At 42.4% G+C, this 23,901-nt stretch overlaps 1 protein-coding gene and 1 long non-coding RNA gene across 6 annotated transcripts in view; one reads left to right on the top strand and one right to left on the bottom strand.

Annotated features, from left to right (window-relative positions):
- The first annotated feature begins 75 nt into the window (after positions 1–75).
- Positions 76–4,338, top strand: LOC114896796. The gene is made up of 2 exons (XR_003793927.1): positions 76–176; positions 253–4,338. It is a non-coding gene; the product is annotated as an uncharacterized LOC114896796 (long non-coding RNA).
- The window catches only part of USP40 (ubiquitin specific peptidase 40), a 90,961-nt gene continuing 68,081 nt past the window's right edge, over positions 1,022–23,901 (bottom strand). For all 5 annotated transcript variants that reach the window (XM_029225154.1, XM_029225155.1, XM_029225156.1 and 2 more), the window contains 11 exons: positions 23,741–23,777; positions 21,842–21,906; positions 18,723–18,797; positions 15,730–15,856; positions 13,636–13,730; positions 12,211–12,329; positions 7,464–7,529; positions 5,020–5,230; positions 4,785–4,880; positions 3,199–3,290; positions 1,022–1,849 (listed from right to left, as the gene is read on the bottom strand). In XM_029225154.1, the coding sequence (XP_029080987.1) occupies positions 1,738–1,849; positions 3,199–3,290; positions 4,785–4,880; positions 5,020–5,230; positions 7,464–7,529; positions 12,211–12,329; positions 13,636–13,730; positions 15,730–15,856; positions 18,723–18,797; positions 21,842–21,906; positions 23,741–23,777 (1,095 nt within the window). In that variant the 3' untranslated portion in view covers positions 1,022–1,737. The remainder of the gene's footprint in view (positions 1,850–3,198; positions 3,291–4,784; positions 4,881–5,019; positions 5,231–7,463; positions 7,530–12,210; positions 12,330–13,635; positions 13,731–15,729; positions 15,857–18,722; positions 18,798–21,841; positions 21,907–23,740; positions 23,778–23,901) is intronic.

The following is a 23,901-nucleotide window of genomic DNA, read 5'->3' as shown; positions in this document are numbered from 1 at the left end:
GGGGAGGGGGGGGGAGGGGAGGGGAGGAGGGAGGGAGGGGAGGAGGAGAGGAGGGGAGGAGGGAGGAGGGGAGGAGGGAGGGAAGGAGGAGGGGAGCAAGCCGACAAGCAGAGACCACCGAGGCCCCGGCCGCTCACCGTGGACACCGTGCAGCACCTCGACCCCTGCCTGTCGTGGTAGGTGACGCCCAGCGAGGCCGCCGGCTTCTCAGAAGCAAGGCTTTTCAGTTAGAACATTAATGTTTTATTACAGTGGAATGAAGGGACACACCAAGGAGCCCTGTCAGTTACGGGAAAAGGGACAGAAGAGCCTCTACACAGAGGGGCAGTCAGGGAGCTTACACTTCGGCCTCGTCACTGCCCGCCAGGTGCGTCTGGAGAGTCTGGACCCCACATGCGCGTCTCCTGAGACAGAGTTAGTGTTTGAGGCCGGAAGCACTCGCCAAAGTCCAGCTTCTTAAAACACGACTGCTTCAATACAAATTAGTACGTGATTCGCGAGCCAACAATTTCAGACGCACACACAGAGACCAGAGTTTCTAGTGGTGGTGTTGACACTGTTTGGAAGGAGGGAGGACAGAGGAAGGAAGGGCAGGGCATTCATTCCACTCAGTGGCAAGCTCTGCGGAAGGGCAGCACGGGCGCAGCAACATCCACGCAATTTCCTTAAGCCGGTGGTGCAGGCGGAGGCCTAGCCCACGTGTCATTTCCTTTCCATCCCTTACGTTTAAGAGCTATTTTAATATCATCAGTGGTGAAAAGGCTGATGAAAAACTCTGAAATCAAGATAACCATACTTAGCAAGAGAGTCGCTATAAAGCATCACTGAGGTATAAGAAAGTAAAGAATTTACTGTTTTTCCTGCTTCCGACTTAGTTAGCTTGAGAAAGTGAATCAATCACCCCGGTGTCCTAAATCACTCAGCTCAGTAACACAGACGCGACATAGCTGTCATAAATACCACTTACATCTTTTAAATGGGAGAGCCAGGTATGCCGCATTAAGAAGACTCTTGGTTCACATTTTCTTTTTCCCATTTTAATCGAGGCTCCTCAGGACTGCCCCCTCAGGCCTTCCCAGGCTTGTTGGCCACGACCCTGCCTCCCCGTCAGGCTCCCAGAAGGAAGAGGCCCCGGCGAGAATGTTCTGACCACAGACAGCACGGGTCGGACGCCAGCTCATGCTGCCCCCTCCCCAGTGGCACCCGACCTCAGAGGATGCCCCGTTGGTCTCCTCATCCCGGAAAGAGAGGTAACTAACGCTTCAGAACCACTTCTAACTCAGACCAAAGGGGAAACGTGCCATTTGGGGACCAGAAAACAGACTCCTGTTTATGTCACAGCGTGAGCCTGGCCAGCCCATCACTGTGAGCCGAGCTGTCAGAGCCTGGGCGGCCACAGATACCTGTACAGCGTGAGAGAGAGAGTGGGGCGGGTATACTTTTGAGACAGGTGTGCAGGGATGAGCCACGTGGCACGTCACCCATGCTTGCAGTTAATGCAAAACTAGTCAATTTTTGTATAAAGATGGTGGCGGGGCTTGAGTGTTGGTGCGAGGGTGTCGGCTGGTTGGCACCTGTGGTGCGGCCAGGTCCGTGCCAGCCTGGGGGGACGCGCCACGGAGCGGGTGACGAGCGCCCTCTTTGCTCATGACAAAGCAGGGCGCTGAGTCCGTGTCCACACCGGGCAGAAACCAGGAAACGGGCCAGGACCTGCAGCAGGAGTGTGGAGGCCCTGTGCTATCTGAAGCTCCCGACGTGGATGGAGAGAGAAGCTTCTGGTCCACGGGGGCGGGCAGGCGTCTCTGCACCAGAGGGGACGTCGCCGCTCCGCACACGAAGGGCTTCCTGGCTGCGGGGACACAGAGGCCGTCACGGGGTCACATCCCAGACGCCAAGGGCCCCACCAGGTCGAGGAGTGACTCCACATCTCATTCCAACTTGCAGGGTCGGGTCAGGGCGGGGCCGCAGAGACACACGTTGGCAGCTTGGGCAGCATTTCTGCACTGCTCCCGCAGGGGCCTCGGGGTAGCCCTCCCCGGGGTGCATTCCCACGCCCTCCCCGCAGAGGGGTCCAGCCTCGGGGCTTTTACAAGCGGCTGAGGGAAGGTGTCTCAGAGCAGTGCAGTCTTTCCTGCTTCACCTTCCCAATCCAAGTGTGACCTTCACAGATGCTAACGTCTGCAACGCCCAGCTCCACACATGGTTACAGGGTCACACACCTGGGGGACACCACCTCCACCCCGGCCCTCGCTTCCCTGTCCTGCATGCCAGGCGGAGGGCATGTCTTCTTGCTGCCATCACAACGCCTGACACTTGGTACCCAAGCTGTGGAAGGTGGGAGGAGAGGAAGGCTGAGGTGAGCAGGGGCTGGGCCGGGCAGGCAGCCTGGTTCAAAGGCTACTGCAGAGAGGAGTGGCCACCAAGCCAGAAGCAATGAGGACGGGGACAGGACACAAGACCTCAGGAGACTGGGAAGTGGGGACAGATCAGGACGACCTCCCGCACCCCTGGTGTGGCCTGCAAGGGGGTGACTATGCAGACCACGGTGGTGGGAGCCAGGCACGTGGAGGTTGAAGTATCAGCATTGGTGGAAGGTTCCAGTAGATTCTGATAGGTGTCTGTGGTCTGGAGGCCAGGAGAGAGCTGGGCTGTGTACAGAAGAGGAAGGAGCGAACCCACCCAAGGTGACGTGACTCGGGCAGAGCAGAGCGAGGAAGATGGATGGGGAGGGAGCTCCCTCCAAGGGGAGGGTCGGCTGGGTGAGCAACCTGGCTGGCTGCCTGGAGGGAACAGACGGGGTGGAGAGTGACGGAGAAGTGACGGAGGTGACAGCAGGAGAACACAGCTGGAGCAGGGTCAGGAAGCGTGAACCCTAGACAAGCCAGGGCAGGTGTCTGAAGGAAGAGACTCAGGGATGGGGGAGGCCGACTGCAGGAACAGGGCCCCGGCGGAGGGAGAACGAGACCTGGAGCTCGGGGAGGGGCCTCCTCCTCGCAGTGAGCTGCGCCCAGGTTCCTCCTGCACGGTCCCCAGGAAGCCACTCTAGGAGGTGATGGAGAGAAGGTGGGCAAGCACAGGCAGGGAGGAGGGCTCCGCTGTTTCTTTCCACGCCTCAGTCAGGAGCTTTCCAGCGAGAGCAGGCGCGCCAGCGCCTGGAGGTCGCGGTGGAATGTCACGTAGGTGAGGACCCTAACTTACCTCTTCTTCTTCCCCAGGGCAAACGCTTTCTGTTTTTCTCTTCCAGTGTCGTCTCCGACTGTACTGAAATCATCATCTTCAACCAGGAGATGCTGCATTTCAAAAGAATCAATGAGCAGTGTTTCCAGACATCTTTTTAGTCTACGTTTTTTTGTTTTTTTTTGATTTTTTGTGTTATGCGGGCCTCTCACTGCTGTGGCCTCTCCCGTTGCGGAGCACAGGCTCCGGACGCGCAGGCTCAGCGGCCATGGCTCACGGGCCCAGCCGCTCCGCGGCATGTGGGATCTTCCCGGACCGGGGCACGAACCCGTGTCCCCTGCATCGGCAGGCGGACTCTCAACCACTGCGCCACCAGGGAAGCCCAATCTTACAACCTTTTGAACTCTCTTAAACAGAGCTGATGGTTTGACTGTAGAAAAACTAAGAACAGTTTTGTATTTTCCTTTTAGAATTTCTTTTACCTATCTTTCAATTTTTGTTTATTTATTTGCTTTTCTTCGTTGGGTGGAAGGTCATATTACATTGGTCCCATTCTTTAGTACAATGTTGAACAGAAGTGGTGATTAAGTGGTGATTAATATAAATAATTTAATATTAATAAATTATTAATTCTTAAATTAAGGATTTAAATCATTCACCCTTACTACAAAAAATGTTATTATATGACAACAAAGTAGGTTTGTCCAAGGAATGCAAGGATGGCTCGGTGTTGAGGACATGTTTATGTAATAACACTACATTACCAGATTGAAGAAGAAAAACGATATAGCTAATTAAACAGGTGCAGAAAAAGCACAGAATAAAATTTAGTATTTAAAAAAATTTAATATCTAAAAATCCAGGGCTTCCCTGGTGGCGCAGTGGCTGAGAGTCCGCCTGCCGATGCAGGGGACGTGGGTTTGTGCCCCGGTCCGGGAAGATCCTACATGCCGCGGAGCGGCTGGGCCCGTGAGCCATGGCCGCTGGGCCTGTGCGTCCGGAGCCTGTGCTCCACGATGGGAGAGGCCACAGCAGTGAGAGGCCCGGGTACCGCAAAAAAAAAAAAAAAAAAATCCAGTGCTCATTCATGATTTTAAAAAAAAGAACTTAGAGTAAACTAGGAATGGAAGGAAATGTCTTAACCTAATACAGGTACCTACATAAAACCTACAGCAACACACTTAGTGATAAAACTTCAGAGCATTTTCATTCAAGTCAGACCCAAAATTAAGCTTTTGGTATTGAGGTTCTACTGGCCTCATAAAATGAGTTCTCTGGGGGCTTCCCTGGTGGTGCAGTGGTTAAGAATCCGCCTGACAATGCAGGGGACACGGGTTCGATCCCTGGTCCAGGAAGATCCCACGTGCCGCGGAGCAACGAAGCCCGTGCGCCACAACTACTGAGCCTGCGCTCTAGAGCCCGTGAATAAAATTTGTTTATTTATTTAAAAATGAGTTGTCTGCTTTCCCTCTTTTTTCCCCCCACTATTTGAAACAATTTATATTAAATGGGATTATCTATGCCTTGAAGATTTGATAAAACTTCTCTATAAAATCATTTGATTCTGGTGTTTTGTCAAAGTGCTAAATTTACTGTTAAAAACGTACCTTAATGCCAATAGTATCTCCATCTTTCAAGTGATAAGGCGCCCCCTGCAAATTATCTTGCTTTTTCTTCTTTTTCCTCTTGGTAATTTGCTGTTTCTACAGAAAAATTAAGTATCTTGAATAAAGAAAACTCAATCTCAAATTCTTACTAAATTCCCTGTCTGTGGAAAACTGCAGTTAATTATTCACTATGCCAGTGAGGCCCGACTTCCCTGAGGGAGCCCCACAGCTTTACCCAGCTAGGTACTGGAAGCCACTCAAACTTTTCAGGAAGGTATTTGGCAATTTCAATTTTCTCCACAGGAAGAGAACAGAAATCGGCCACTTGGTGCGTCAGGGAGCCGGCCGTCCAGCCTCGGGCAGTGTCCCACACCAGGTCCACGGGCAAGGTATACGCCCTCTTGCCAGGGAGGCGCATCTGTGTCCTCAGCAGCACGTGCTGGGGGCTGCGGCAGAAACAGTCGCACGTCAGATTTACAGCAAAACGGCAAGCATGCAATAACCACAGCAGCTGGGAACGGCACAGCTTCTCCTCTGACTCTTCTGAGTTTTTTTATAAGGAGAGATTTTCCTTAAACCCTGAATGCTAGTGGGAAACCTTTACTTTGATTTTCTTCAGTCCTGACCCAGAATGGAGGTGAGCTCCCATTCTGAGTGCACAGCTGGGTCCCTGGGGAGGCAGCAGGCAAGGCTGAAGGCGGAGGAAGAAGTTCCTCAGTGGGGCACGGAGGGAAGAGGACTGGAGACAGAGCTGAAAGGGCCGGCAGGGCTATCCCGGTGATGAAGGGGAAGAGGGGTTTCCTGCTACGGCGACTTCCTAGGAAACGCTGATTTCAGAACCAGAACCTGTGAAGCTGGCAGAAAACTTAGCCAGGGAGAAGAAACGGAGGGCTTAGAGTTCGGAAGAGAAGATGATGGGTGTAGTTTAAGAGCAAAGGAAACCTTTGCAGGAGATGAGCACAGATACGAGGTCCGTGAAGGAAGAGAAAGGGGAGAAACATTCAGAAAGGTCGGAAAGAAATTTAGACGTATGGAGACTGTTTTAGATAGGATGTGAAATAAAAGCTACAGATAAGAACTGGAAGGTGGAGAGGAGAAATGAAAACTTTAAGGATGGTGAGACAATGAACGATTTTAATGCTGTATCTCTATTATACTAGTGTTTTTATCAAAAGAAAGGGTAACACAATTGGAGGAAACAGGCAACGCAGGGAGAGCGAGGGCCCAGTGAATTAGGAGATTGGACTGAAAGCGGGGGACTGTGGTCAAGAAGGAATTTTTGAGAGGGTGTAGGTGTTGCTGAGGTCAGTGAGCAGAGCTGAGGTCCCAGAGCATACAAACTGTGGTCAGTGTAGATGCAGGAGCTGCCAAGGAGGTGACAGAGTCTGGGTGAAGACCACGAGGAGCCAGGGTCCTCGCTGAGCGGGGGCAAGAGTGCTCCGGAGGTCAGTCAAGGACAGAAGCAGGGAAGGGGGCTGAGAAAGTGCACAGCATGGTCTTCAAAAGGACACCGCTCACAACAAACATGACAGAGGGTCCGTTTATATTATGTAATATAATCTATGTTATAGAAAGAGCTCACACAAATTAGACTTTTTTCTAAGACCCCAAATAAAACAGGCAAAATATATGAAACAATTCACTCACTCACAAAATACAAATGCTTTACAAGCCTTTCAACAAACGCCCTAATCTTACTAGATGAGACAAGATAACCATTTTTCATTTATCAATTTAGCAAACATTTAAACAATGACAACATTCAATGATGGTTTGATGGTGAGGTGAAATAAATACTTAGAAACACAGCTTGTGGAAACATAATGGTATAACTTACCTGGAAAGGAATTTAACAAATAAGAGGTTTAAAATGTCCATACCATTTGATCCAGAAACTCCCCTCCAGGAAACTATTCCCAGTAATACAATTTGCATTAAGAATGCATTTTTATAAAGCAGTGGGATAAAATGAAGGTCACACGGTTGAAAGAGTAGAGTTGTTACGCAACAGGAGGACAACAAGAATCATCGTGTCACATCAGGTAAAAGAATCTTAGTATTTGGTTTTACTGACAAAAATGTCTTATAAAAGAATGTCCTATAATGAAAAAAAGAATAGGTAGGTTTGAACGTGGACAACTTTGGGGTGCTTCTTTATTCCATAAATAATTACTGACCATGACAAAGGCACTGTCCTAGGTATTGGGGAGGCAGCAGTGACCAAAAAATGAAGTGCTCGCCCTCACAAAACTTACAATCTAGTAGTGGGAGACGGATAATAATTGATAATTCAGTAAGTGTATGTCAGGTGATATTAGGGTGAAAAAAGCAGGACAAGGGGCAGCGTGTCAGGTGTTACTGTCAATTGGTTTGACAACAGACTGTCTGCAGGCACTGGTAAGAGCTTGGGATGAGCACCTTGCTTATACTTCAAGATCATTATGGGTTCAACATGCACTGGGACTTACTGAAAAATTCTGTTTTTATGGAAAAATGAGTTCTAAGATCTAGACACCAGACATACAAACACATTTCTAGAACACAATCTGTTTTAAGTTGCCAGACTCCTTAGAAGCAGTGAAAAAAACACTTAAAAAATTTAACACCTTAATCAATAGTAAAACTATCCATTGGGATCAGACAAGTGTGTAATTTTGTATGTGTAGTAGGACGTCTTACCCCAAGTTTTCTTCTTTCTGAAGGGGCTCTAAGCAGATCTCAGTTCTCTGTCCCAATTTATATTCCCTGATAACAAATGAAACAAAATAATATTGAATGACATATCACTTAATTTTTTCAAAGTTTTTTTCTTAACCAATTTCAAATATTCTTAAGTGAAATATTATACCATATAAGAACACTCAAAATTTAAGAGACTACCATGAACAATTATACACCAAAAAATTGGACAATGCAGAAGAAATGGATAAATTCCTAGAAACATACAACCTACCAAGACTGAATCACAAAGAAACAGAAATTCTGAACAGACTAATTATGAGTAAGAAGATTGAATCGGGGGCTTCCCTGGTGGCACAGTTGTTAATCCACCTGCCAATGCGGGGGGCACGGGTTCAAGCCCTGGTCCAGGAAGATCCCACATGCTGCGGAGCAACTAAGCCCGTGAGCCACAACTACTGAGCCTGCGCTCTAGAGACTGCAAGCCACAATTACTGAGCCCACGTGCTGCAACTGCTGAAGGCTGCACACCTAGAGCCTGTGCTCTGCAACGAGAAGCCACGGCAATGAGAAGCCCGCACGCTGCAACGAAGAGTAGCCCCCACTCGCCGCAACTAGAGAAAGCCTGCGCGCAGCAACAAAGACCCAACGCGACCAAAAATAAATAAAATAAATTTATTAAGGAAAAAAAAGATTGAATCAGTAATCAAAAACCTCCTAACAAAAAAAAAGTTGAGGACCAGATGGCTTTACTGATGTATTCTACCAAAAGCAGAAATAATACCAATCCTTCCCAAACTCTTCCAAAAAAAAAAAAAAAAACAGAACAGGAGGGAACACTTCCAAACTCATTTTATGAGGCCAGCATTACCTTGATATCAAAACCAGACAAGGACATTATAAGAAAAGAAAATTAAAGGCCAATATCCTTGATGAACATAAATGCAAAAATCCTCAAAGAAATAATTAGCAAACCAAATTCAACAGTACATTAAAAGGGTCATACACCATGATCAAGTGGGATTTCTGCAAGGGATGCAAAGATGGTTGAACATTCTCAAATCAATTGGTGTGATACAACCACGTTAACAGAATGAAGGAAGAAAATCATATGATCGTCTCAACAGATGCAGAAAAAGCATTTGACATTCTTTCATGTTAAAAATTCTCAACAAACTGGATATAGAGGGAATGTACCTCAATGCAATAAAGGCCATATATGAAAAGCCCATGGCTAGTATCATACTCAATGGTGAAAAGCTGAAAACTTTTCCTCTGAGATCAGGAATAAGACAAGGATGCCCACTCTTGCCACTCATATGCAACACATTGGTGGAAGTACTAGCCAGAGCAATTAGACAAGAAAAAAAAATAAATAAAAGGCATCCAGACTGCAAAGGATGAAGTAAAGTTGTCTCCATCTGCAGATTACATGATGATATTTATAGAAAACTCTAAAGACTCCACCAAAAATCTGTTAAAACTAATAAATGAATTCAGTAAAGTTGTGGGACAGAAAATCAATACATAAATATCAGCTGCATTTTATATACCAACAGTAAATTATCAGAAAGAGAAATTAAGAAAACAATCCCATTCCCAACAGCATCAAAAAGAATAAAGTACTTCGGAATAAATTTAGCCAAGGAGGTAAAAGGTTTTCTTATACTGAAAACTATAAGACACTGATGAAAGAAACTGAAGATTCAAATAAATGGAAAGCTATTCCATCGTCATGGATTGGGAGAACATTGTTAAAATGTCCATACTACCCAAAACAATCTACAAATTCAGTGCAATCCTTATAAAAATATCAAAAGCATTTTTCAATTAGAAACAGAAAAAACAGTTCTAAAATTGGTACAGACCCACAAAAGACCCTGAATAGCCAAAGCAATCTTTTCTTAAGAAAGAAGAACAGGGCTTCCCTCGTGGCGCAGTGGTTAAGAATCTGCCTGCCCATGGACATATATACACTACCAAACGTTAAGGTAGACAGCTAGTGGGAAGCAGCCGCATAGCACAGGGAGATCAGCTTGGTGCTTTGTGACTGCCTGGAGGGGTGGGATAGGGAGGGTGGGAGGGAGGGAGACGCAAGAGGGAAGAGATACAGGAACATATGTATATGTATAACTGATTCACTTTGTTATAAAGCAGAAACTAACACACCACTGTGAAGCAATTATACTCCAATAAAGATGTAAAAAGAAAAAAAAGAGCAATATCTTCCAAGGTCTACAAAAAAATTCTTTGAGGGCTTCCCTGGTGGCACAGTGGTTGAGAGTCCGCCTGCCGATGCAGGGGACACGGGTTCGTGCCCCGGTCTGGGAAGATCCCACGTGCCGCGGAGCAACTAAGCCCGTGCGCCGCAACTACTGAGCCTGTGCTCTATAGCCCATGAGTCACAACTACTGAAGCCTGCGCACCTAGAGCCTGTGCTCTGCAACAAGAGAAGCCACCACAATGAAAATCCCTCGCACCGCAACGAAGAGTAGCCCCTGCTCGCCGCAACTAGAGAAAGCCCGCGTGAAGCAACAGACCCAACTCAGCCAAAATATAAATAAAAATAAATTAAAACAAAAAAAAAAGAAGAAGAAAGCTGATGGCATCATGCTCCCTCATTTCAAACTATACTATAAAGCTATAGTAATCAAAACGGTATAGGTACCGGCATAAACACAGACATATACATCAGTGGAACCCAAAAGAGGGACTTCCCTGGTGGTCCAGTGGTTAAGAGTCCTCACTCACTTCCACTGCAGGGGGCATGGGTTCGATCCCTGGTCAGGGAACTAACATCCCACATGCCACACAGCATGGCCAAAGGAAAAAAAAAAAAGAACACAATAGAGAGCCCAGAAATAAACGCATGCATATATCATCAATTAATTTATGACACAGGAGCCAAGAACACACAATGGGGAAAAGAGTCTCTTCAATAAGTGGTGCTGGGGGGAACTGGACAGTCTCATGCAAAGGAACGAAACTACACCCCTATCTTACACCTTATGCAAAAATCAACTTAAAACAGATTAAAAGATTTGAACGTTAAGACCTGAAATTGTAAAACTCCTAGAAGAAGACAGAGGAGTAAGCTCCTTGACATCAGCCTTGGCAATGATTTTCTGGATTTGACACCAAAAGCAAAAGCAATAAAAGCAAAAATAAACAAGTGGGACTACATCAAAATAAAAAGCTTCTGCACAGCAAAAGAAGCCATCAACAAAATGAAAAGGCAACCTATGAAGCAGCAGAAAGTATTTGCAAATCTAAGGGGTTAATATTCAAAGTATATAGAGGGCTTCCCTGGTGGCGCAGTGGTTGAGAGTCCGCCTGCCGATGCAGGGGACACGGGTTCGTGCCCCGGACCGGGAAGATCCCACATGCCACGGAGCGGCTGGGCCCGTGAGCCATGGCCGCTGAGCCTGCGCGTCCGGAGCCTGTGCTCCGCAGCGGGAGAGGCCACGACAGTGAGAGGCCCGCGTACCACAAAAAAAACACAACAAAAAACAAAGTACATAGAGAACTCATACAACTCAATAGCAAAAAGCAAACAATCTGATTTAAAAATGGCAGAGGGCGTGAACAGACTTTTTTTTTAAAGAAGACATACTAATGGCCAACAGGTACATGAAAAGGTACTCAACATCATTAATCATCAGGGAGATGCAAATCGAAACCACAATGAGGTATCATCTCACACCTGTTAGAATGCTTATCATCAAAAAGACAAGAGATAGCAAGTGTTTTTGAGGATGTGGAGGAAAGGGAGCCCTTGTTCAATGCTGGTGGGAATGTAAATTGGTTCAGCCACTATGGAAAAACAGTATGGAGGTTACTCAAAAAATTAAAAATAGAACTACCATATGATCCATCAATCCCACTTCTGGGTACCTCACCAAAGGAAATGAAAACAGGATCTCAAAGAGATTATCTGCACTCCCATGTTCATCGCAGCATTATGCTCAGTAGGCAAGATATGGAAAAACCTAGTGTCTGTTAACCAATGAATGGATAAAGATGTGGTGTATGTATGTATGTGTACACACACTCATACACACACAAAGGAATATCATTCAGTCATAAGAAAGAAGGACATCCTATTGTTTGAGACAACATGGATGGACACTGAGGGCATTATGCTAAGTGAGATAAGACAACTGCTGTATGATATCACTTATATGTGGAATCTAAAAAAGCTGAACTAATAGAAACAGGGACTAGGATGGTGGTTACCAGGGACTGGGACTGGCTGAAAAGGGGAGATGTTGGTCAAAGGGTACATACTTCCAGTTATAAACTATAATCAACATGCTGTACATGACATCCCCAGAACATATTCATCTTATAACACTGAATTATATACTTGAAAGTTGCTAATAAGAAAGTAGATCTTAAATGTTCTCACAAAAAGGAAATGGCGATTATATGATGTGATGGAGGTTGTTCGCTAATGTTATGGTGGTAATCATTCTGCATTATACGTCTGTCAAATCAATAGGTTGTACACCTTAAATTTATACAGTGTTATATGGCAATTATATCTCAATAAAGCTGGGGGGAAAAAACAATCAAAATTTTGTTCACAGTCTCTGGACCATAGTAAAAACAGATGAAACTACATTTATACTTAATATGAGAAACTGAAGTTGTCTCAGAGTTTAATTTATGATAAAAAGTGTCATCGACATGACAAATGTGGAATGACCTAGAACGGGCTGTTGTGGAGCGTTCACTGAGAACCTACCTGAGCCGCTGACAGTGGACTCGTAAGAGCCTGCCGGGGCGCCTACTTTCCACCGTCCAGGCTCTAAGGAAGGCAGGCGATGGGATGGAAAACTCCGAGAAGGAGGGCAAGGTCATGGCCTAGAAAAGAAACAGACATTGGAGAAAGCACTCTTAAAAACAGACTGCTTTAGGAAAAAAAATGAAGCGCTACACCATGACATTTAAGGGAAAGAGTATCTTAGGTAATGATAATATCTACCCAAAAAATCCACAGGAATATCGTTTAAATGAAATTAACCCTGAGTAATTTCTGTATTCCTCTCTACTGAAATCAGCCTGAGAGATTTTTCTGTTTCTAAATCTGAGCCAAAAGCTCCTTTTCAATGATTATGTTTTAGAAAATGAAACTTTAAAATTAATTTCTATATGACTATATAACTCAAGAGCAGAGGCCTAATAAAAGCAAGGACTCATCTTCAACTTCCATCTGTGCTCATATAATTCAACAAAGTTTGCTCTGCCATGGAAATAACTTCTGATTTTGAAATATTTCAGAATCTCTGGATCCAAATGCTAGGCCCAAACCGCTGGACTAATTCTGTAGAGGTGGATAACTATTTATATACTTAGGCTGTAGTATATAAAATGGCCAATATTCATCCGTTTTAAATCTAGAAACATCAATTTTGTATCTTTTAATCTAATATAAGAAAAAAAGTCTCTTTCTACTTGTTCTTATTAGAATAAGACCATTTGTTTTTTTGCGGAAGGTATTTCAGATATTGAGGACACACAGAAGTCAATCAATGACTGATATTCACCTTACACGCACCTACACTGTTTCCTTTAAGAGTAAGAAGGGATGTTCATTTTAATCCAATGAGAATAAGATGCTTCTTAAGCATTGTGTGTTGTATTCAATCCGGCCTTTCCATTTGGACAGAACACTGTGTCTGTGAGTATTAATGTCCAGGAAAACAATACAGTATCTAGTTTAACATAAAGCTGATATTCTGACCTCCTGGGCAACTGACCACACAGCTTTTACTAACAACATTTAACACATGAATCACAATGACACAAAAACAACGTAAATAAAGGAGTAAAGTGAATGCTTTACAAATGTTCCAACAAATGTTTCCCTAAAAAATCAAAATGAACATAAGCTGCAAGTCACTGAGGAGATTTCAAATGAAAGCACAGCATGCCTGTCAGAGAGGGGATAAATGAAAGCCACAGGCAACTGGTAGAAGCAAACCCAAGGAGCTGTCTGAGCAATATGTGTGTGTGGCCTGTTGGGTACTCACCACTGAACATGGCATATAACACATGCCCTATCAGAACAGACTGTAATTGAGGGAAGAGGAAATAGAAGAATATATTAATATCTCACTGGAAGCAGCCAGATCACCAGTAAGGTATGCGCTGCAGGAGGAAGGCTGACCTGAGACTTCAGCTCCGCCAACGTAGCATCTTCTGAGATTTCAACGTCTCCCAAGTAGCGGAGGGAAACTTCTGCATGCGCGTCACTGGGAGCATCTACAAAGGACAGAGCAAGATGTTTGACAGGAGCTTTAGACGTACTTAGCTCTTATTTCTGAAATACAGGCCACGTTTTGATACTGCAAACGGGTTTAGTACAATTCCATCCAAGCAACTCAGAATCTGAATTCCTCGGGTCAGCCCCTCAGGACTTCACGGGGAGGAAGCAGGGCCCAGTAGATGGGCAGCCAGGGAGCATGCTGTGGGCACAGCACCAGGTCTTCTCACTAGAATGGCTTTGAGGAATTTTACACTTGGGCTGTCTACCTGGAATGCTCTTTCCCACACCCTCTCCTTCCTCAAAGAGGACTCTGCTGGTTGGATACTCTGCCCTGCTCTCATCTTTTATTTAACCTGTTTCTCTCTCATAACACTTGTCCCAACTTGTTACCCTTTTGTCTGTCTGTTTTCTTATGTGTGTGTATACATGTGTTTTTTTACATATACATATACATATATATATATATATATTTTAACCTAATCTGTCTCCCCTACAGAATATGATTTTCAAGAGAGAACAGGTCATCTACCTTGTTTGTCTCTCCAGTGCCAGGAATGGTGGGTGCCACACAATAAATGTCCAATAAATGTTTACTGACTGAAAGAATTCTTGACAATAAGAAGGCCTTTCTACATTAGTTTTAAAAAGGGGAAAACAAAATGCTCTCATATAAAACTCTGGATATAAAAGTTGATAACTAAATTTGAAATCAGTAATTTGACTCATTTTTGCTTTAGTTAAATGTCTTTGCTTACTGCTGGGCACACTGCTAATACATAATAGGAAATTAATTATAAGTAAATTAAGTAAAAAAGCTCTCTTCATGAGTGGTCCTTCTTGTGTCTAAGGATGCTGTAAGCTGGTATTACCTGAAAGACGCTTTTAGGAAATTCTCAGAAATAAAAATATTTGCCATATGTTGTGATACAGAAGGACTACCAAAAAAATGAACTGTTTTCTTTACTTTCATGGAGAAACACACTGCTTTTTAAGTTGTAACTATTATTCTATCACAAAATCATTTTTAGAATTGTTTAACATGTCTAATATAACTCAAACAAAAAATAACTTAATGCCAATTTCATAGCTAGTTCAACATGAAGTATTTTATTGCTCTATACATATAATCCTAACTTCAAAAAGTAAGGAGATCATTTATGTTAGTTTCAGTACTGAATTTTGAAAGATAAAAAGAAATGTAAGTATATAATACTTCAAGGCATTAAAAAAGCTAAATAATTAAGCATGATAAAAGGAAAAAAATATAAAAACTTGGTCCTACTAAAAATATATTCTCTTTATCTATAGTTACAAAGGAGATTAACTTGTGTCTTCTTATAATGAAGTGGAAACCCACTTTTTACAATGGCAATTCAAACTCCCTGCCTTTGCTCATCATGACGTGTGTGCTGAATTCTGCCTGTGGAGAAGAAACTTAGACAGAGTGAAACAATATGTTTATACCCTGTCTGTGAGTCTTCTCAGAAGTCAGTGAGCTGGAACACCCTTGAAGGAGCTCCTGGGTGGCGGCAGCAGAAAGAACAGGAGCTGCGTGGGGTCCGGACTCCAACCCTGCCTCTCTGCCCCTTGGGGCTGCAGTGAAGACACTGGAAGTGACTAAAGCGTCAATGTCTTAGTCTGTTACAATAACTGGGGCCGCTATTCCTACTGCCATGAGGCGCTTTGAGAGGTGACATTATATAACAATTCCTTGAAAAAAATGTAATATATTGCTATAATAATAATGATAATAAAAATAACAGATGGCAAATGAAAGGTAAAGCCAAAAAAAAAAAAAAAGATGGTCTTTTATAGAGGTTACAAACCACTGTATAAAAATAGGATGGTATTATTATTATACTATGAATTATGGAATAGATTTTGATTTTCAACCTTATATTTTAAAAGTACTTATTTCAGTTGCCTCTCAGCAGAAGCAATCATTTTACTTTTCTTTATGACACACTGGCTGCTGTAATTCTGTTGTGTTCTCACCTTGGATGGAATTAGCTCTCCAGGCCCCGCCTTGAGAAAAGGTACAGTTTGTCTGGTCCTGATGACTCTTCCAGTGATGCAAGGGACCCCGTGGCTGGTACCACCAGATGGGCACCTTCAGGAAACCCTGAGGAATGGAGATTTCCAACTGTTGTGATGCACACAGATTAAGTCAACTTCTACTTCCACAGAAAGAAACTTTTTTTTTTGGCCATGCCAAGCATCTTGTGGGATCTTAGTTCCCTGACCAGGGATAGAACCTGTGCCCTCGGCAGTGAAAGCAAGGAGTCCTAACCACTGGACCACCAGAGAATTCCCAGAAAGAAACATCTTGATATAGAATATGTTCCTGAATTAATTTTTCCTTAAGATGTATGTATTAACTGTCATGTATTATACTTGCTTACTGTTTTTACAATCAAAGTTTAAAGTCATAAAAATCAGTCTTTAGGATGACTGGGACCAATGCTCTATATCTTCTTTTTTTTAATTTCGTTGCACTGGGTCTTAGTTTTGGCTCGTTGACTCCTTAGTTGTGGCTCCACGGCTCCTTAGTTGTGGCATGCAAACTCTTAGCTGCAGCATGCATGTGGGATCTAGTTCCCTGACCAGGGATCAAACCCGGGCCCCCTGCACTGGGAGCGTGGAGTCTTATCCACTGTGCCACCAGGGAAGTCCCTGTTCTATATCTTAGTAGCTACAGTAAGTGAAAAGTATAAACAAACAAAACATTTGACAGAACAAACTATATAAATGTTTTCAGGCATTGTAAGAGCACCATAGCACAATGCACCAGTTCCATGAAGTTTTTATTTATAAAAGTTTCTAAAGGAACTTTATAGAGATCCAACAGCCTATTGATCTAAGGTGCATTCCTATATAGCAACTACATGAAATAAACTCAACTCCTTAAACACATTCTGTAATTTCAGTTTTACTAATTTAACTGGTTCTTCCCCACCCCTTTTTTGAGTGGGTAAAGAACTTGAATAGATTTACTCAATGAAAGATCTGTTGCTATTACAGTGCGCAATTTCCAACAACAGAAGATGAGAATGTGAAAAAAAAACATGTAAAGTATTTTAAATATGTATTTCAAGAAATGCATATTAAAATGAGAATATTTTTCTGTTTATCGAATTGGTGAAGATTAATACTCAACTTCCATGCAGTAAATAAATAAATGTAAATCAGAGCAAAAAACTCCACTTTTTTTCACCTGTCAAAACCCAGGAAGTCTAATAATATTCTACGTTGGTGAAACTGTAGTAACCCTGAACTCCTGTATATTGGTTCCAGGAGCAGAAACTGCTGCGAAGTTTCTGGATGGTAATTTGGTGCTGTCAAAATTTTAAATGCCCAAGCCCTCTGACCCAGCCATTCCATGGTTAGGGTTTTACCTTCTGATATACTAGCCCATGCATACAAAGACATTCACTGTAAATTGTTTATGGTAGCAAAAACCATGAAACAACCTCAAGGTCCCTCTTCAGAAGACTGGTTATATTACGGTAGGCCATAACTTTTGACAAAGCGATTTCAATTCTAGGAATATCCCGTAGATACATATGTGCAAAATGGCAAATAAATGATATTTTTGGCAGTGTTATTTGTATCAACAAAAGACTGGATACAACCTAAATATTCTTTGAAAAGAGATTGGTTAAAAAGTAAATCACGGTACCTCCATATACATCCAACAGAACGAGATAACTTCATGGGTACTGATGTGGCATGTATATGGGGGTAATGAGAAAAGCTAGGTGCAGAACAGGGTGTCAAGCTTATAATCATTTGTGTAAATAAAAATATGTATATACATATGAATGTGTACATATGTATATACACATACATACGTGTGTGTGTGCATTAAATTTAATAAGCACGTGCCTCTGGAAGGATACAGAGGAAGCTGGCTGCCTGTGGAGGGAGGACCCCAAGTGGCAGGTGGACAGGAGGGATGGGGGATACTCTTCCTGGCCCAGCTTTTTATACACTTTGAATTTTGTATCATGAATATTATCAATTCAAAAATTAACTTTAAAGAGCACAGTATAAGATACAACAGAATTCTATGAAGTCATGAAAAAGAATAAGGTAGGTCTGTATGTGCTGATGTGAGATCCTCAAGATATATTAAATGAATAAAAACAAACAAAAAACGAAAGGTATAAAACAGTGCATAGAATATGACCCCCTTTATGTAAACTTTGAAAAGGATACACACATATTTACATTCAGCATACAAACAGGCATAATTTTTTTCTTGGAAGGATACACAAGGAAAAGTAAGTTTACTGTGGCTCTTTCTGGAGAGAAAGATATGGGAGAAACTGTTTATCACTTTACAGGCTTCTACGCTGTCTGAGTTTTCTAATCATAAGCAAATGATTATCTGAATGCTGGAATTCTGGGTCATTTTCATCTTTACATGTGTCTACATTAGAACAAAAACAAACTAATAAGTAATGGCTTTTCCAAGTGGTAACACACAGTGTCTATGGAAGAGCAGTGGTGTGAGCCCTCTCACAGACACACATTAGGACTGTAAACTTGGTACGACTCTTTGGGAAAACAATTTGGCTTGTTAATTCCATCTTTAGAATTGTCTTAAGAAGGATTTATATTTATTACTACTTATAAGAACAAAAAATTTTAAACAAGCTAAAATCCAAACAACAGGGATATAGGTGAATAAAACTGTGGTAAGTCATATATTGGATATAATGATTGTTTCTGGATTTTATGGTCAGGTTAAAAAGTAAAATATAAAAAGTAGGAAATAAAATTGTACATACGATTTGACTTTATAGGAAGAAAATATATAAAGATGTAAAATATGGTAGCTGTCTGATTGGTAGGATTTTGGGTAAGTGCTCTATTCTCTTTATGATTGTATTTCCCCAGTTTCACACAATGAGAACATATCATCCTTGCAATCATAAAACAGTAACTGTTATTTACAAAATGTCTATTCAGGAGCAAAATCTTACCAGAGGAGGAAGTTTTCCTTCAATTAAAAGCAAAGTGTCTCCAGAAGAGAGCATAAGCTCTTTCAGTGCTGCATCCTGGGAATACAGAAAGTGAATATCTTTTTTGTCACTTATGACTTCTGAAAGGAAGAAAGAGACCATTCGATCTTTTTAAAAAAACCCTATGCCTCTATTACCCTTTCAAGAAATAAGTAAATGAATAACGAAGCAGATACTGAAGAGATAGAAATAAGCTAAAACCATAAAAAAGTATATCATTATGTATTAAAACTGTATAATTATGAACTGTAAAAGATTAAAGGAAGGGAGATGGATGAGGTAAGAAATGACAGATTAATCTACAGAAGATAAAATTTTAGTTAAGCCCAAAAGATGGGCTGGATTTGGGAAAGCCAGAGGAAACAAGAAGGAATTTCTCAGGGAAAGAAGAACACGGCGAAGTCCAGGTTAAGTCAAGAGTCAGTATGACTTGTGCTGGGGAAGAGCTAAGAGACCAGCTTAACTAGAATGGGAGGTATCTGCTGGAGAGTAACGGAAAGAAAACTGGGTTGGAGAGGTGGTCACAGGTCAAAGGGATGCGGAACAGAAAAAAAAGAGTTTTCAGTTGCTTTAAAAAAGCCACTCAAGATTTCTGCGAAGGGGGTTTTTAAAGATCTAAGCTGCCACACTTGTGACGTACTGAAGTGGGGAGCACATGGGCTCAGGGAAGCCATTTGTAGTAAATTAGGTAAGAGGCAAAAAACCACAAAAAAACAGGGCTTGAACCAGGAGGCCGGCAGTGGGAATGGTCAAGGAGTGGAAAAACTGATTGAAGGCTGAGACCAAATATGACGGATGTAAGGTAAGTAGTGTAAGCCACGTTTCAGGCGGAAAAGGATCAGGACGGGAAAGACAAGAAGCAAATCTGGGAAGCGGAGCTAGTTCTGAGGGTAATGAGTTTGCTTTTAGATGAACTGTTCGATACTGATTTGGGAATGAGTAAGAGGAGAAAATAAGGAAACCATTTGACTAGATGTACTCTTTTGACATCCAAACTGTATGTCCTGAAGATTCTTTGAGGTTCACTTTTTACTCCAGGCAGTCAAATTCCTGGCCAGGACCCAAGAGGAGCCTCTCTGTATTGTCCCTGACTGTTACACAGCAAGGACTGTTTCCCGGAAGGCCCTGCTTTAGATCAACCTCTGTTGATGTTCAATGCCAGTGTCTCACTGAACAGAAAGCAGGCGGATAAAGACTGGGGGAAAGGGGAGTGAGCACAATTGTGTAAGCTTTCTCACAAAGCTTTACTCTGGCTGTACTTCTAAGGCCATGGATTTGGACTGTGAGGTTTGATGCTACTTGGAGCAACAATAAGATGATTAACCAACATGAAAAGATGCTCACATCACTAATTATCAGAGAAATGCAAATCAAAACTGCAGTGAGGTATCACCTCACACCAGTCAGAATGGCCATCATCAAAAAGTCTGTAAGTAATAAATACTAGAGGGACTTCCCTGGTGGCACTGTGGTTTAAGAATCTGCCTGCCAATGCAGGGGACACAGGTTCAATCCCTGGCCCGGGAAGATCCCACATGCCGCGGAGCAAATAAGCCCATGCGCCACAACTACTGAGCCTGCGCTCTAGAGCCCGTGAGCCACAACTACTGAGCCTGAGTGCCACAACTACTGAAGCCCACGTGCCTCGAGCCTGTGCTCTGCAACAAGAGAAGCCACTCTAATGAGAAGCCTGCACACTACAATGAAGAGCAGCCCCCGCTCGCCGCAACTAGAGAAAGCCTGCGCATCAATAAAGACCCAGTGCAGCCAAAAATAAATAAATAAATGTATTAAAAAAATAAAAAATAATAAATGCTGGAGAGGGTGTAGAGAAAAGGGAACCCTCTTGCACTGTTGGTGGGAATGTAGATTGGTGCAGCCACTATGGAGAACACTATGGAGGTTCCTTAAAAAACTAAAAATAGAGCTACCATATGATCCAGTGGTCCCACTCCTGGGCATATATCTGGAGAAAACGCTAATTTGAAAACATACATACACCACAATGTTCACAGTGGCATGATATACAACAGCCAAGACATGGAAACAACCTCAATGTCCACTGACAGATGAACAGATAAAGAAGATGTGGTACATATATACAGTGGAATATTACTCAACCATTTAAAAAAAAGAAATAATGCCATTTGCAGTAACACAGATGGACCTAGAGATTGTCATACTAAGTGAAGTAAGTCAAAGAAAGACAAATATCATATATCACTTACATGTGGAATCTAAAAAAATGATACAAATGAACTTATTTACAAAACAGAAACAGACTCACAGACATAGAAAAAAACTTATGGTTACCAAAGGGGAAAGGGGGGGGAGGGATAAATTAGGAGTTTGGGATTAACATATACACACCACTATATATAAAAGAGATAACCAATAAGGACCTACTGTACAGCACAGGAAACTATACTCAATATCTTATAATAATCTATAATGGAAAAGAATCTAAAATAGAATATATACATTTAACTGAATCTCTGTGCTGTACACCTGAAACTAACACAACATTGTAAATCAACTACACTTCAATAAAAATTTTTAAAAATAAGATTAACCAGATTCCAAACACCCTGTGATAACACTGCTCCTAAGTCTACCCTAAGAGTCTGGGCCGGATTTAGAGATGCAGTTTGAATCAGAGCCTAAGTGACTGGTCGGTAACATGAATTCTGCCATCATTAACTTACAGAGAAACTCTCAGATTAAAATATTCAGGTTTCAAAATTCAGAGTGTATCTTCAAATTCTTTCACTGGTACAAATGTCTTTTGTTCTCTGTAGTTCTCTGCCTGTTAATGAAGAACTACTACTAGAGACATATTCTCTTATCAAAAGAGGACTCAATACAGATGTTAGATATGTTCCCACTTAGCTGAAACTTTCCCTCTGACTCTGTGAAAAAACTGCAGTAAGGAAAAAGTAGACCCACATATGGATTTGTGTATCCTAAAAAAAAAGTAAAGCTTTCTCTAGAATTTATTCACATGAGTAGGGTGGTGTCCTTATGAAAATACAAAATAAACACAATCACTTTACAAATGAAATGTATAGAAATAATCTTACTTCTTCACATAAAGCCTCCCCAGCTTCATAGCACCAATCCATTTTTCGTAAATGCCATGCGTCTCCTATGAAGGAATCAAAATCAGATGAAAAAGAATTCAGAATAATATGTTTTAAGAGTTTGTCAGGAATGACCCTTCTGGATAAATGAATATCAAATGGGATATGATCTAATAAGTATTAACTAATTTTTTTTTGCGGTACACGGGCCTCTCACTGCTGTGGCCTCTCCTGTTGCGGAGCACAGGCTCCGGACGTGCAGGCTCAGCGGCCATGGGTCACGGGCCTAGCCGCTCCGCAGCATGTGGGATCTTCCCGGACTGGGGCACAAACCCGCGTCCCCTGCATCGGCAGGCGGACTCTCAACCACTGTGCCACCAGGGAAGCCCAGTATTAACTAATTTTTAAAGTAAATTCTCTCTTCCAGGGCCTGAAAAAAATTAAGTCATTGCCCCAACTTGGTTAATTTTCTCTCTATTCCACCAAGAACTGTATACTTGCAAATAAAAATAAGACTTGGTACTAGTATGCAACATCTACTTACACCTTTATTATTTACAAGTACACAAGCGCATCCACATCACACGTTAAGCATAGACAGATGTACATACATAAGCACAGAATCCCTCCTAAAATCATGAAATTGAGTTTTATTTCACTGTCTTGGACGAAAATACACGCTAACATCGCTCAGCAACTGATAACATGTACAGCAAACCTGTCCTATCTGGTCAGCAGCGATCTAACGGAAGCGTGTCCTTTTGGCACAGTGCTTCAATGTAGTTGGTACAAATGAACATTTATGAAGGTTAATCAGATTTCAGTTTTTCAGCATGCTTGCTACACACTCACGACATGGGGAGAGAACTTTTTTCGGGGAGAGGGAACCGAGCAAAAGTTGAAAATCCTGATGGTTAAAAAACTAGCAATGTTTTATAACAGTCAACTCCCCCCACCCACCGAAAGAAGCTACAGACGAGCGAAGAAACACAGACCTCACATTTATCCTGCACAGGCCACAGGTTTTGAATCCCAATACTGTTCTTTGTAGACCCTCTTTTGTCATCGGTTCTAGTTTTAAATGCAGTAAGATTTATATCGATATTTAACTTAATCTAAGTTTGTTTAAAAAAAGAAAGTAAGTTAAGAGTGAACACTATTACTTCATAGCAGAGCATGGTAGAAAGAAATCAGAGTTCTGAAATCAGAGCCACTTAGCTACTTGCTCTGTAACACTGGGTAAGCCGTTAAACCATTTTCAGCATCTGTAAAGTGGGAACGGGGGATGATCCCTGCATGGGAGGACTACTGTCGAGATGACCTGAGGCATCGCACAGAAACTCCTAGAAGTTGAGCAAGCGAACGTCCCTGCCAGATAACGGAGCCCCATGCTTCCACTCTGGTGGAGAGGATGGCAAGCGCTCACTCTAATGAAAGCAGTGTGGTGCCTCCTCAAGCTTGCTCCGTGGGTCCACCTGGGTAGCCACTTCAGGACACCCTGGGTTTACTTTTTTCATTCATATTACATTCCCTAATCTATACACAGAAATACTGGCCTGAAACACAATGCATTGAAATTCTGAATCCACGAGGTTAAAAAAAGAAATTCAGCAAAAGATCTGGGAAATTCCAGAGGGTCTGTATCTTAACTGTATCTCTTTTGTACCTTTGTTGTTCCCTATCTAGGCTCTCTTTCCTTAGAATTAGGCTAACCTCCAACTAGTTTTCTTTTAGCCTGCAAAAAAGAAACAGGAGAATTATGTACGTATAGAAATGTAAAGCATAACTGACAACCCCGGAGAAAAAGAAAGTTTGAAAAGTTTTCATTAGGCTTATAGAAAATTTATTATAAGTAAAGGATGTGGATAAACTTATGTATCATCATGTTCTGTAACTTACCTGATAGGCCAGATTTCTCCAGCATTACCTTTAAACACTGTAAGAAAACAAAACTATGTTCATTAGTTGTTCTACATCTGAGTTACAGTATTGTGAGAAACACCCTTTTTTGACCCTGGGCCTATCTGAGTCTGATTATATTTAGTAATTCTCAAATAGAT

Source organism: Monodon monoceros, unplaced genomic scaffold, assembly GCF_005190385.1.
Source record: "Monodon monoceros isolate NGI ecotype Baffin Bay Population unplaced genomic scaffold, NGI_Narwhal_1 Super_Scaffold_16, whole genome shotgun sequence".
Classification (NCBI taxonomy): domain Eukaryota; kingdom Metazoa; phylum Chordata; class Mammalia; order Artiodactyla; family Monodontidae; genus Monodon; species Monodon monoceros.
The sequence above is the reverse complement of the archived record's forward strand: the minus strand, read 5'-3'. Positions and strand labels throughout refer to the sequence as shown.